The 15,426-nt window shown below is 32.7% G+C and overlaps 1 protein-coding gene and 1 long non-coding RNA gene across 2 annotated transcripts; one reads left to right on the top strand and one right to left on the bottom strand.

Annotated features, from left to right (window-relative positions):
• The first annotated feature begins 1,306 nt into the window (after positions 1-1,306).
• LOC114368163 (glutaredoxin-C9-like) lies at positions 1,307-1,717 on the top strand. The gene has a single exon (XM_028325501.1). The coding sequence runs from the start codon at positions 1,307-1,309 to the stop codon at positions 1,715-1,717; it is 411 nt and encodes a 136-aa protein (XP_028181302.1).
• Positions 1,718-4,788: 3,071 nt separating this feature from the next.
• On the bottom strand, positions 4,789-8,279 carry LOC114425779. Its single transcript, XR_003669289.1, has 4 exons — positions 7,965-8,279; positions 7,496-7,886; positions 6,309-6,878; positions 4,789-5,130 (listed from the first exon to the last, which is right to left on the bottom strand). It is a non-coding gene; the product is annotated as an uncharacterized LOC114425779 (long non-coding RNA).
• Positions 8,280-15,426: the final 7,147 nt, after the last annotated feature.

Below are 15,426 nucleotides of genomic sequence, written 5' to 3'. Positions count from 1 at the left end.
GCTTATTCTTCCAAGACGATTTTCAACATCTGATGTGGAATATAAAAGCATATTTTATAGTAGTGTATCTAGTTAAAAGAATATATAATATTATTCTGTTACCAATAGAAATATATGACCAATAAATAAATAAATATATATAATACTTTTAACAATACCGTTTAATGATGTGTTATCATATTCAAAATATTAAACACCTTTAATGATTATTTGATAAATAGTGAAATAAAAAATAGTTGAAGTCATTAAATCATTGACACAAAACAAAGCAAGTTTATTCACTTTCTCATAAGATTATGGCACATTTAGAAGATTATATTTCTCAGTCAAGGATATTATAACAACCCGAGGAAGAATCGATCGCTTGAGGCTGAAATTGCAACTTTACTAGTACCATATATATTTGGTATGCATGTGTTACCAGCTTTTGTCTTGCTTATCAGTTACCCATATCATGCATGAGTAGCATAGCATGTATGTAGTGTGTGTCTGTCTATTACTCTGAATTCTTATTTGCTTTCTCTTTCTCCTTCAAACAACGCGTGATCCTCTCGTCCTCTCTTCTAGTTTCTACGGTTTCTTCTACCCTATCATTCCATTCTCCCTTTCTCTTTCTCTTTCACTCCTTTTTTTTTTTTCTTCACCTCTTCTTATTTTGGAGATCGATAGTGACGCCATATACATTATCTCTCACTTTCTCTCTCTCATCGAGGCAAAGGGCAAGACAAATATCCAATCCCCACTCACAATTTATGACCCTTTTTTTCATTTTTTTCCCCCTCAATTGGCTTGTGCTGTTGATCCGTACTTTCGCAAGAAACTCACTCATTTTGTGCCTGTGGACTCACTCCCGTCGTGCACTTTGACTCATGCTACAACGTTACACAAAATCCCATGCAATAACATCTACTCCTTCCGTTTCAAAATAAAAACAAATGTCCTGTTTCAGAAAAAAACTTTATATTAAAATAAATGTTAATATTTAACTTTTCAATATAATATGAATTATTTTTTCATTAATATTCTTAATAAATTATACTCTAACTTTAAATGTAAAATTAATACTAAAATTAATTTTGTAAAATCATCATTATCTTTTATTTATTTATTAACTTTTTTGTGTGAAAAAATAACACTTATTTTACGAAGATAAATAAGATTATTTTGTGTCCCAACATTCCCATACATAAAATATCACACCCCAACCTCACCTATCTCACTCTCTATATAAACACCAACAACCCTTCTTCTATTAATTTCTGTCCAATAGTTCTCATATCTCTAAAGTTTGTAGCAACATACCAAGATGCAAGTCATGAAATCTGCCACTCAAGTGGAAACAATACAACCGTCACCACCATCACTGTCATCATCATTATCGCTTGGGCTTAACAAGATGAGACCCTACGAGACGGTGGACCACCTGGTGTCGTGCAACGCTGTGGTGGTGTTCAGCATGAGCGACTGCTGCATGTCCACCGTGGTCAAGCACCTCCTCTTCAGTCTGGGCGTTAGCCCTACCGTGGTGGAGCTCAACGAGCAGGCAGATGGCCCCGACATCCGATCCGTCCTCTACCAGCTTGCCAGGTCCCACCAGCCCATCCCCGCCGTCTTCATCGGCGGCAAGTTTCTTGGTGGGGTGCAAACCCTCATGGCCAGCCACATTAACGGCACCCTAGTTCCTCTCCTCAAAGAAGCTGGGGCTCTGTGGCTCTAATCTGAACTCACTCTTCGTTATTGGAATTAATCATCTTTGCGGGGTGTTATATATTTGGGATCTTAGTCTTGAAGTTGATACATAAATATAAATATAAGCATAACAAAATGATAACTCCGTGGTGTTACACAAGTTTACGTACTTAATTGGGAGATCATTCTAAAAATTTGTAGCAATGTCTACATGTTAGAAATGCTAAGATGATTAATAGATCATTATATATAATAATTCACTAGTCTTTTGATTTGATCAACTAGTTTTCTTACAAAGTTCTTGTTTAGTTTTCTCCCAAAAAAACCTACAAACACCCTAGTATTTGTATTTGTTTTATCCATAAGAATTAAATACACTATTAAAAAATGAAATTTTATAACACTCGCACAACATTCTTGATTTCGTTTAAGTAGATGGTAACCTGACTGAAAGAATCAATAGTATTGATAAAATATGGTCGTTTACATTTTGGGATGTCGAAATCGAATTTTCTTTATTAAAAAAAAAAAAGTGGGCAGAGTTATGGTCGAAAGTTGCTTTTAGGATCACCGGCGTTTTGGTGTGATACGCCGGAAAATGCCATGAAGTGGGATGGTAACTAACAAAGTAACAACCATACACATGCTGCTTTTAAAAAACAAAAAACTATATGCATGCAGATGTTTTGAGGAACACATAGAAAGGAAGTGAAGACACGTCATATGTCCGTACTAGATATGTTAATTGGTAAACCTGAGAACTTTTGTGGATAATAATATGATCACTTCAGCTCATCAAGGTGTGAGTAATTATTGGAAAAGTACTTTTCGAAAAAAAAAATTAAAATAAGAAAAAAAGGTTTTTAAATTCAAAACACACATATATATAATTAAAAATAAAACAATTACTCCTTCCTATCAAAATAATTGTCATAGTACACAGACCCCAAACAAAAATATAATAAATAAATGAAAGAATAAATAATTTTATAAAATTAATCTTACATTATTATTAATTTATTTTTAAATTTTGTAATTTATTATTAATACATAAATGATAAAAAATATAAGTTAAAAAAATATAATTAATGTTGTATTAAAAAAATTTAAATAATATTCTTTTGAAATATTTTTTTATACAATTCTTACTAATAAAAAAATATAATATTATTTTTTCTGAACCTTTAAATAACGGAATCATCATGAATTTATTGTAATGCATCTGGACAATGCGGATTTTAAAAAACAGATGTTTGGCCGAATTGGGTATCTTCGATTGTTCACTTTTCTGTGGTTCGTTATTTTTTCTGAGGGAAGGCTGCAGAATGATCTCACGGAGTCATCAGTCATGGTCATAGCATGATAAATCGCTGAATTTTCAGAATTAAAATATGTATAAAACTAAAACATTTATATTTTTTACTGTAGCTCTAGACAGGTTAAATTACTCTTGAAAATTGAAATATTGAAATTACAGAAATGGATTTTTATAAATCAGCAATTGAATTTATTCAATATTAATGCAATAAACTCCATAACTTTGGAATTAAAAACAAAAAGGTCTGCATCTTTGTAACCTGCAGAGCCAAAAATTACATCCATACACGCATGTATATATAGATAGCTAGAAAATGAAAACCGTAATTCTTTAATGATCAAGGAGACAAACGTATAAAATTCTTAGTCTATTTTAAATATATATATATATATATATATATATATATATATATATATATATATATATATATATATATATATATATATATATATATTAAATTAGTAACTTCTGTTCCTATAGCCTTAATTTATAGCATTGTGAATACGGATGTATGTACAATGCAAGAAATAGTGCAGCCTTACATAATCCTTAGAATTCAATGTTGGTTATAACTTTTCAGATTGTCAATGCATAGCATTCGCATAACAAAATGTTACTTTGACTTAACAAGAATTCAGTAATTTCGTTGCGGTTGTGTACAATGCAAGAAACATCACTTGTTAGACCTTTAATCATGTCAAAAAGTAATCAGTAACTTTTTTTTTTAAAATTAAATATTGTTCTTGCTCTACACAATATACCCACCACTCAATATTATAATCTTGACAATATACTCTCAATAATATTTGAGTAAAGTATCATTTACCTTTGCTTTTGACATAATCCATTTACTTAAATACATATTATATTAGTATTTTCTTTATATTGAAATATTTTTTCCTTCTTTAATTAGTACTAATAACTATCGAAACATTCTGACTTGTAGCAATTATTTCTTAAATTCAAGATTTATGACACTGATAATGATAGTTTTGGTCCATGCTTAATGTCTTTTTTCTTTATAATCGCCCATGCTTAATGTTGACACGCAATATTTGTTGCTATTATATAAATGTATGGAAATAAGTAGTTAACAAATTTTATTTTAGATATTTTTTTAAAAAAAAAGATGATATATCTGCAAATCATTGAGAGATATGTCATGAGGAAGCAGGAAGCTTAAAGGAGGGATAGCTCAAGTAAAATTTAACAGGGAGAAAGAAAAGGGACAAAAATAAATGAACGAAATGTGTTGACTGTATTGTAGGGTTTGAAGATCACAAGTATGTTCTTCACACAAATAATATTCAAGTTGAGGATTAGTGTTTATAATAATTAATGTAACTAGGGATTGACAATCGGGATAGATTAACATAAAAGAGCTACAATAATAGTCCATTTTAAATGCAAACACTCCTAAAAAAATACTTTTAAAGACAATTATTTGATATTTTTTATCACAATTTTAAACTGACTTAAGATGTATGTTTCTATATCAATTATTTTTAATAATTGTCTTAAAATCTTAAACCTTTTGTTTAAATAATACTAAAAAAGTCAGGATTTAAAGACGATTTTTTAAAAAATTATCATATAATTAATATATTTTTTTAAGATAATTTTCTAAAAATTAATGTTTTTTTTTAATGTTTATTAAATATTTTCTTTTACATGAACCAATATGTCTAACCTAAGTTAAAGGTCAGAAAAAGAAAAATTACATTTAAGAACCAACAAAAATATATACTTCCTGATCTTAAAGTCTCCAATAGATACAAATACAAAAGCTCGTAATAGAATTTTATATACAAAATCCAACCCAAAATTTTATTTATCATTTACAAAGGAATTAAAACTCAATCTACAAGACGAGTGACTGAGAATGAGTTTTAACCACCAGAAAAGACAGATCAAGGCTATGTACTTATACCGTAAGCCTTAAATCTATAAAATTGAGACATCTCTTGAGAAGATTGGCAGTATCTCTACTCTACACTTCTGTGATCACCTTCATAACACTGCAAGTGTCACTACCATGAGGTATTATATACTAATTGATTGAGATGATACAGACTTTTTTCCTAGTTGTAGTTTTTTACAGACTTCTCAAATGTGTGATGGTTCTGCAAAATTGAAAAATAATCATTGTAGACTTCTGAAACCTGTAACATCAAATAATCTCAGTGATTTATATTCACAATTGTTATTGCATTTGGATTAAGTTATCAATTGTCCAGTCCAAACATTTTCTATTTTCATTTCTTGTTTTCATAGATAATTAAAAAAACTTATTTTCATTTTGCTTCCTGTCTCCAAATATTTATGAAAATAGGATTTTTTATGTTTTCGCTGTTTCCTGTACAAACCATTGAAAATAAGAAACAAGGTGAAAACAAGGGAACACTTTTGTATTTATTGTGAAAACAGGAAATGAAAGAAAAAATTGTCTTCTCAAAATAAATAAGCCTACTCTATCTTTCTTTTGTTGACAATTTAGTTCTCAATACCCACTACTATAGCCCATAGAGTATTGTTGGTATGGTTGCTATTTGACAGAATATTACTCAACTTTAATAGGCACTGCTAGAAAAAATTACTTCAGAAACATTTCACAATTTCATTCACTCAATTTTTTATTTAATGTGATCCCTAATTTCACCTCAAAACCTAATTAGCTTGCTCTGGACTGTTGTATTTTATACCATATCAGGTGTACATTATTTCAAAACCTCCTATTTTCTTAAATAAGTATTTGACAAAATAAGCCATTTTAGAACAAGTTTCTTCTATGCTTAGTTTCTCTTCCTTTCCGGATAGTTTTCTTATATCAATTAGACCTTAATGCGTTTAATTTCATATATGTAATCCATTAGAATACATTCAAGATGATTTGGGTTAACAAAATATTTCCCACAATGCAACTTAGATTCTAGAAACCCAAAACCATTCAACCCTATCCATATATGCCAATAGGAAATAGTTCATAGAAGCCCAGTTTATACCACCTAAACAGCTATTGGGCAATCCCCCAAAGGAAAGAAAGAAGCCAGTCCTCAATATTTACCTAGTTGACTACATAGGACCTTTTTGGAGCACTATCGGCATGTTCTAGTCCAAGATATTGCTCCCAAGCACCATATATATCCCTTCTCTAAACAATCAAACAGTGCAGATTTGTAATAACTTAATCGTGTAGAAGTCAAACAATATGCCTAAATAGATTCGTTCCATTGGTAGCCTTGGACTTGTACATACACAACCAAAATGAAAAATCAACACGAAAGAAGATTGGTTGTCGGACCTGAAACCGTTCAGAAACAAAATCTGAATCTTGTAGGTATTCAGGATGACCATGTAACACAAATGCAAACCTCCACTGGAAAGACAAACAACAAAAGGAAAAATATATCAATTGTGAAATAAAACCTTGGTAACTCTACACCCAAAAAGTAATTGAAGCAGGACTGAAACACAGATGGACCAGACATTCACATAATTTAATTACAATGCAAAAGAAGAAAAAACAAAATCTTAACATAATTAGTAAAATATGCATCAATGTCCCATAAAAAATGATCATTTAATTCAAAGTTATAGAAGGAAAACCTCTGAACACTCTAGAATGTTGGGGCAGTTTCAAACCTAATCCTTCGTGCTCTGTGAGTTGTTTCTAAGTGAGGCTCTCTAGGAATAGTAATCTTCAGTTTGGAATGTCTCGAATTTTGATCAACAGAGTACGAGCATCATACAAGTGACATGAAGAATATATTTGGCAAATGGCATGTAAAATCTACTCAAGTAGCTGCATTACAATCCTTACCTTCTTAGGAGCCTTATGGACAAAATTAAGTTGTTGCTTCACATCACCAACCTATCATAGAGAAGATACAGTAAGCAATCCAATTACCCTGTCTAAAAATATATGAAATGCCAACAACAGTAAATAAACATTTTTAAATTTTCAGTTCATGGTTTCAAGTACTTCCATGATACCAGCCAAACATAGGGGGAATTTTATTCTAATAATCTATGATCCATTAAATTGTTAACCTTGAACAACATCAACTAAATTCTCATAACTACCTTAAACCATTTCTGATACAAAAAAGTGGAACACAATTTTAAGAGCAAATGCATTATTAGCAACTTATTAAGAGCTGCACAAAATTTTAAAGCACTAATGTTCAATTTCCGCCTTATATCCAAGCACTCTGACAGAGACAAACATAACAATCACTTCTTCAGTTATCAGATAATCACAGGAAGAAGTAGAATAATCAAATTTACAGACCTTGTGCAAGCTGCCGCCTTCTAATTTTTGTCGTTTAGCAGCTTGACACTCTATCAATATGTAATCTACTAAAGATATTAGGCCATTTTCCAAATCTGAAAACTAGCATAAATAGAACAAAATATATGCCTGGATTTTACCAGTATGAGTAATAAGACGAGTACAAATCTACCTTACACTATGAATAATTAAATTACCTGTACAGTCTGTTCATTAGTTTTGGAATGTGTATCAAACTGCCAAAGTGTCAAACCATCAGTCCATTTCTTCTTGTGAAGATTAAACAACGTCTTCTCCTCAAGTTCATTCTTCCTGTAATTCATGGCTATGGAATAGTAAAGCCAATTCAACCCATGGATCAATGCCTAAAGAGGACCAATAAAGAATGATGGGGGGCAATTTAAAAAAAATGCAGAATAAGCGCTTCCAAATATAAAACATGGAAACAGTATAGACATCAGAAAGAAAGGGATTTGGATAACACACTTGAATGGATGGTTTACTCATATGTCCCAAATTGGATGTTGTCTGCCTTGGTCCTTGACCAAGCATCATTGTTTGTGGATTGATCAATCGAAAAGCATCAAACTGTCAAAACAAAACACTTAGTGAGAGATAAACAACAAATAAAATAACAAACAAGTAGGAAAGAAATGAATGACTCACGCTGCACTAATCCATCTTCACCACAGGTATAAAAAACATGTGGACCAGGCTCAATAGCCAACTTATGAGCCCTTCCTTGATGCTTGGCCAAACACTTAGTTTCAACTCGTCCATTTTCAACTTCAGCCTCATATCTCCCAAAAGATTCTTGGTTTCTCAGATAAAATGGAAGACATAAAAATCCTGAGAGCCTTTCTAGGCCTGCTTAACTATGCAAGAAATTTTATCAAAGACTTAGGGAAATACATAGCTCCTTATTAGTTAGGCCATTATAAATTATTTTCGTATCAAATTGTCATGACCTTCCTAAAAGAATATGTCCTGCTTCCATGGGAACTATATCACAATTAACTTCATCCTTATATGTCCCAATGGAGAAAGGTACCTTCACTTGTTGGTTAATTATCATTTCCCCTTGTTCATTGAGTCATTGAAGTTTATAAGGTTTTGGGTGGGGAATGATAGTGAGGTTCAACTTGGAAACTAATCTTGTGCTACAACAATTGTAACAAGATCCATTATCTGCAATAAGAGAACAAGTTTTATCTAAAATTTTGCATCTTGTATGAAAACGGAAATGGGTCCAAGTTGAACCAAGATCCACTATCCACAAATGTGCATTGTAAGATGGGTCCTGTGACAAAGTAAATGAATAGTAATTTTACTATTCTTGACTAAAGGAACCTTTTGTCATTTTCTTTGTTTTCTTTATATAAAGAGCCTCAGGGCTCAGTTGTAAACAGGCTAGCCAGATACTAGAAAAACTAGTGAGAGAAATAGAAAGAAAAAGTTTGTAATAGTGTTTTGAGCAATAATATCCAGCTTCTTTTCGGATCTCCCCTTCTCCCCCCTTGATTTTTCCGTCAATCTGTAAGTATGATATCCACTATGTCTGGCTAAATTCTTCGAAGGCACCCTGAAGGGGCCTTAGTTATCTTCATTTAGACAATGCAAATATGATTTAGAACCTAGATGTTTACTTTACTTTTGAATTTTTTTTGTTTGTTTTTCGAAAACCTGGGATTTGTAAACCTGCAAAGGTGTGCCCTTGATATCTGTTTTTGAAAAGCAATGGAAGTCCTTTATGGTTAGACTGGTGTTGGGAGGAAAATAAGATCATCATAAGACCCAAAGAGTGTGGGCTGGTAAGGATCTTCAGTACTCGACATAATATCCACAAAACCGATAAGGATCTTCTATGTTTTACTAAAAAAAAGGGGTACGGGATCATCATATTCTATATTTTTCTTAACTGAGGTAACTTAGAGTGTGCACTTGAGGAGTGTCCTCTATCCATCTAATTCGATCTTTTCTTTTCTTCCGCTTATTGCTTACTCTTAACTGTGCATCTTAGTTATCTGACATAATATAATATAAATCTAACTAGGAGGTTCTGCCACCTTTGTTGATCTATATTATATTATTATTATTGTATTTACTTTTTCCTTGTTTATAATACAAGCGACTCGGTACCTCATTGAGGCTCTTTATATAGAGAAAACAAAAAGAAAATGACAAAAGGTCCCTTCAGTCAAGAATAGTAAAATTATTATTCATTTACTTTGTCACATGACCCATTTTACAATGCACATTTGTGGCTAGACTCAGAGTCGTAAAAGATCCCTGCTTGTTATTATTTTGATGGAAATGTAATCCATCATTTTTGCCTGTATTAGGTTTATGGTTTCATTAATTGAAGGGTTAAACCCTTCAAATCTGTCTGATGGAGGAATCAAGATTGATTCCAAACATCCATAGTCCATAAGACTTTTTGTGGAAATTGCCAAGTCCTTATGTCTGAAGGACTTGAACTGGTCCAGGTCTAACCTGGCTTTTCTAAAAAGGAACTTTATTTTGCAAGGACAATTTGTTTTGTCTTCACAAAATGGGGTTTTGTTGGTGCATCCAAATTTTTGGTTGAAATAAACATGCGCACCTACGTAAAGACCTAGAATCTGAGTTTGGTTGTTGTGTACCCTAAACAATAATTTTTGTATTTTCTTGAAGTTGTCTAGGCTCAAGCTATTTATTGGTCCAGGGACATTTGGGCTGACTGAGTCCTTATATGTTTTATGATAGGTTTTTGTTTGGTTAGCATTTATGACTATGACTATAGTTGTGGTTTCTGGCTCAAGGGCCTCCTTGATTTTGTTGATATCTATGGTATTTAATTCAAGGGCTTGTTCTACTTCTTCCCTTGAATAGAATCCTTTGTAAATTGGGCTTTGAATACCCTTCTTTGTCAGACAAAGGTCTTTAAAATTGGTGTAAACACCTTTATGAGGTCTTGATAATAGGACAAAAGTTGTATAACCTTTCCCAGAAGGAGAGGCTTTTGTAAGGAGAGAGACTCCTTGGTTATCTGCTATGCAGAAATTATATAAGGCACAAATTATGTCTTTTTTTACTGAACAGACAAATTGCTCATTTTTGTGTTTTGGAATATTCCAAATATTGTCAATAAGGCAATTGAATTTTCGTTGATGACTTCTCTACCAGGGTAGCGAAAATCATTTGTAAGTACAGACAATTCTTGATTGTCAAATTTCATTTTTTGTTTTATATTTTGATAAGAGACCTTAGAAGGCTTCATCTTGTTGTATCCATGCAAAACGAGAAAGAATATCAGTAGCAACATTCTTAACCCCTTTTATGTGTTCAAAATTTATTTTTATTCCGTTATGATAAACATACTCTTAGAATAAAAGCCATCTTTTATGATGCTTTTTATCAGTATTTATTTGTTGGCTATCATAAGCCACTATTGCTTTGCAACCCGTTCTTATGATAATTTTGCTTTTATTAACCAAGAAGAGTTTAAATCATTCTAAGGCATTCTAAGGCATTTATTAAGGCTTTTATCAGTATTTATTTGTTGGCTATCATAAGCCACTATCACTTCACAACCAATTCTTATGGTAATTTCACTTTTATTAACCAAGAAGAATTTAAATCATTCTAAGGCATTTATTACGGCTAGAAGTTGAGTATACCAAAAAGCCTCACAAAAGATGGCTTTTATTCCAAGAGTATGTTTATTATAACGGAATAAAAATAAATTTTGAACACATAAAAGGGGTTAAGAATGTTGTTGCTGATATTCTTTCTTTCTCGTTTTGCACTGATACAACAAGATGAAGCCTTCTAAGGTCTCTTGTCAAAATATAAAACAAAAAATGAAATTTGGCCATCAAGAATTGTCTGTATTTATAAATGAGTTTCACTACCCCGATAGAAAAGTCATCAACGACCAATTCATTGTCTTATTGACAATATTTAGAATACTCCAAAACACCCAAATGAGCAATTTGTCTGTTTAGTAAAAAAGGACATGTGTCTTATACAATTTATGCATAACAAATAACCAAGGAATCCCCCTCCTTACAAAAGCCTTCTTCTGGGAAAGGTTATATAATTTTTCTCCTGTTATCACGACCTCATAAAGGTATTTAGACCAATTTTAAAGACCTTTGCCTGATAAAGGAGGGTATTCAAAGCCTAATTTACAAAGGATTCTATTCAAGGAAAGAAGCAGAAAAAGTCCTTGAATAAAATGCCACAGATATCAACAAAATAAAAAAGGCCCTTTAAGCAGAAACCACCACGACTATAGTCATAGTTATAAATGCTAACCAAACAAAAACCTACCATAAAACCTATAAGGACTCAGTCAGTCCAAGTGTCCCCGGACCAATAAATAGCTTGAGCCTAGACAACTTCAAGAAAATACAAAAATTTTGTAAAGACAAAACTAATTGTCCTTGCAAAATAAAGTTCCTTTTCAGAAAAGCCAGATTAGATCTAGACGTTCAAGTCCTTCGGATATGAGAACTTGACAATTTCCACAAAAAGTCTTATGGACTATAGATGTTTGGAATCAATCCTGATTCCTCCATCAGATAGATTTAAAGTGTCAAACCATCAGTCCATTTCTTCTTGTGAAGATTAAGCAATGTCTTCTCCTCAAGTTCAATCTTCCTGTAATTCATGGCTATGGAATAGTAAAGCCAGTTCAACCCATGGATCAATGCCTAAAGAGGACCAATAAAGAATGATGGGGGCAATTTAAAAAAAAATGCAGAATAAGCGCTTCCAAATATAAAACATGGCAACAGTATAGACATCAGAAAGAAAGGGATTTGGATAACACATTTGAATGGATGGTTTACTCAGATGTCCCAAATTGGATGTTGTCTGCCTTGGTCCTTGACCAAGCATCATTGTTTGTGGATTGATCAATCGAAAAGCATCAAACTGTCAAAACAAAACACTTAGTGAGAGATAAACAACAAATAAAATAACAAACAAGTAGGAAAGAAATGAATGACTCACGCTGCACTAATCCATCTTCACCACAGGTATAAAAAATATGTGGACCAGGCTCAATAGCCAACTTATGAGCCCTTCCTTGATGCTTGGCCAAACACTTAGTTTCAACTCGTCCATTTTCAAGAATTTGAGCATGTCTCGCCTATAATATATAATTGACAACATTAATTAAAGACAAATAGGGGTTAGTTTTTAAGGGAGAAATATTTTACTAATTGACTTGTGTTTGTTAGGACAGAGAGTTAACAAACTCGCACATCTAGAATCACTTGATTACATAAAGCATGTGCATCCCAAGGCATAAGGCATGCAGATAAATGTACATACCGCATGAAAATTTGGCAAATTCTATGAATGTAACTAGACAATTAGATGGGTAAAAAATAAAACATGCGTAACACTAATTACACAGGATATATTGAGCTGAAGGTAGCATGGGATATTAAATGAACGAAAAAAGTAACTGGTGGAACGCTTGCAAGCTTATATTCAACAACCCAAGTAGCCAAAGAGCCTGGGCCTAAGTTTGGGAATGCATATAAGATAAGCTATAGGTGTTTGGTTGAAACAAGGGAGAGAAGCATGTGAGGATGTGAAAGATTGCTAGTCCATAAGACATATAGAAGAGAGAATTAAGGTGACAAGCTATACATGGGACAAATCTGTTATGGGTAGGGTATGGACGAATTTTGTTGGTAAATTGAGGCTTCGGGTGAATTCTCATCTCTTGAGGATCATCCATTATCTGTTTTCAATTACCAAACTTGAATCATGCTACACATATTCAAATTTACTTATTGCTACCATGAGTGGAAGTGACAAAGTGTGTCAAAGTCCCCCACATTGCATGTCCAAGTACTGAGGTAGACAAGAATGCCTTGCCTGCCTAAGCAACCTGTTGCCTCCACACTGAATAACTAAGCAACATACTTTTCTTTAACAATCATTAAAAACTCCGCCATTGTGATATTACTCATATTGTAAAACGGCAAAACATGAAAATTGATTCATATTGGTAGGGAAATTGAAATTACTATACATATTAGGACAAGAGTACTCTACGATTATATTATCTGACTACGATCATCTCTCCCATTCTTCTCTTATTACATCAATCTCTCCTATATGTTGAAAATTCAAATTAACCTCCTAAACAATATTTGTGAAATTTGAAAAAAAATATATTTAAAATATCAAAGGGAAGGGAGGATAGTGATTTATGTAAGAAGGGTAAAATATAGGCAAGGTGAGAGTAATTTACTCTAAGGATAAGCATGATTAAAGACGAATTAGGGGTTAGTCTTTAAGGGAGAAATGCTTTACTAATTGACTTGTGTTTGTTAGCCTAGGGAAAAAATGAGAGTAATTTATCATGAATACGAAACTCTCCATTATGGGTGTAATAGTTTAGTCAGGTGTAAGGTGACAGGAGAAAAAATTGGGAGTATCAGGACTCATCTCCTGGATAAGATTACAAATAATAAAACACTACTGAATCAATGTTCAAGACAAAACACTAGCATCGCAAGAGAGCTATAAAACCAAAAATAAAATTGAGCTTTCTTCTCACCTTCTTCCTCTTCTTTCTTCTCTTCTTTTAGTTCTTCTTCTTCTTTCTTCTATGGCTCTTCCTTCACTATGGCTGCAAGCTTCCTTGTTCTCTAGTACACGTGCTCCGCCAACTTCGCTGGCTCGAACACCCCTTCACGCTCACCTCCCGACTTTCTTTAGATCTGGTTCCGCTGATTCTACCCCTGCCGTCGTTTAAATGAAATTCAACTCACAAAATGTGTCTTATAGCTAGTTGGACCACTTTAATATTTTACTATTGAGTTGAATAACCTAAGACCAAGAGAATCAAACTAGAAAACCGATTATGAAAAATAACTGTAACTTATTATGAAACTGAATCAATCACAGAATAAAATCCACAAATTCCTCACGGGATGGGACCTTGAATTCCATGGAAAAAATAAACGTTTATTAACAAACAAAAACACATTACACACGTACAAACCTTTCAATTTCTCGATGCGTCTCTTGATTTCTTGGGCGCAAGCTTCCCAATGCATGTGAACTTTCAGAACAACCGTGGTAACCTAAGGCTGCATATATAGTAAAATAATTTTCAATGAGCTAAACAGAAAGAAAAAATAAGGAAATTAAATTAAAAGTCATTGAACTTTCATTAAAACTAGTTTTTTTTTTTAGTAGTAAAAAGGCAAAGCTAATAATAATAGATGCAAATTAGGTGACATAATAGTATGCACATATCTCTTTAAAAAAAAAATAGTATGCACATATTGGGAGAAATTAAGAAAGCAAAAAAGGCATACTCAGCAAAATGCATTCCAAAGTGTTGGTTAATTTTGAAAATCGAGATAATCCTGGATAAATCTGAAGTCGTGTATAAACACTTTCAGATTGAATCAAATTTCGGGGTTCAACCAAAATTGTTCAATCGGATAAAATCAGAAGATTATAATTCAAGAGTTTTGTTTTGGTCTTGTGAGTTTTTCACATGTTATGCTTTCTGAACCAGGATGATTATTTATAATCAAAGAACAGGTGGTTTTTGGCGGTTGATGGAAGTTATTTATTTTTAAAAATTGCCGTTGATGGAAGTTTTAGTAACTTCCATGTAACTTCCAACCGTTGATGGAAGTTTTAGTAACTTCCATGTAACTTCCAACCTTTGCCTAAACCGAACATCTCGTTATTACATTAAAACAAGCGTGCACTCTTATTTTAACATAATAAAGAGATCAATTACACTAAAATGTCCAACAAACCTCCCCCATTTTAGTGTAATTACCGATCAAATCACCAAAGTCATAACATACCACAAACTACTGCATAGATGAAATATCGTGACGATTGAATTTCATCTTAGCAAATTACACGTTTCAAATATTCGAATATCAGGGTGTCACTAAGGATTGAACCCTTTCTATTCATAATGAATACATGAAGATAATCTGCACAATAGTTTATAACATTACTCTTGCTCGACACTAGTTTTACTAGCCTGTGTCCCTATCCTTCATAAGCATATCAAAGCCAAGTCCCAGCTTCTTGAAGCGGCTAAACTTCATGCTTATATAGGTAGTCCTTTTCTTTATTGCACCTGCAA

This window comes from Glycine soja, chromosome 9 (genome assembly GCF_004193775.1).
Source record: "Glycine soja cultivar W05 chromosome 9, ASM419377v2, whole genome shotgun sequence".
Lineage (NCBI taxonomy): Eukaryota > Viridiplantae > Streptophyta > Magnoliopsida > Fabales > Fabaceae > Glycine > Glycine soja.
The sequence above is the reverse complement of the archived record's forward strand: the minus strand, read 5'-3'. Positions and strand labels throughout refer to the sequence as shown.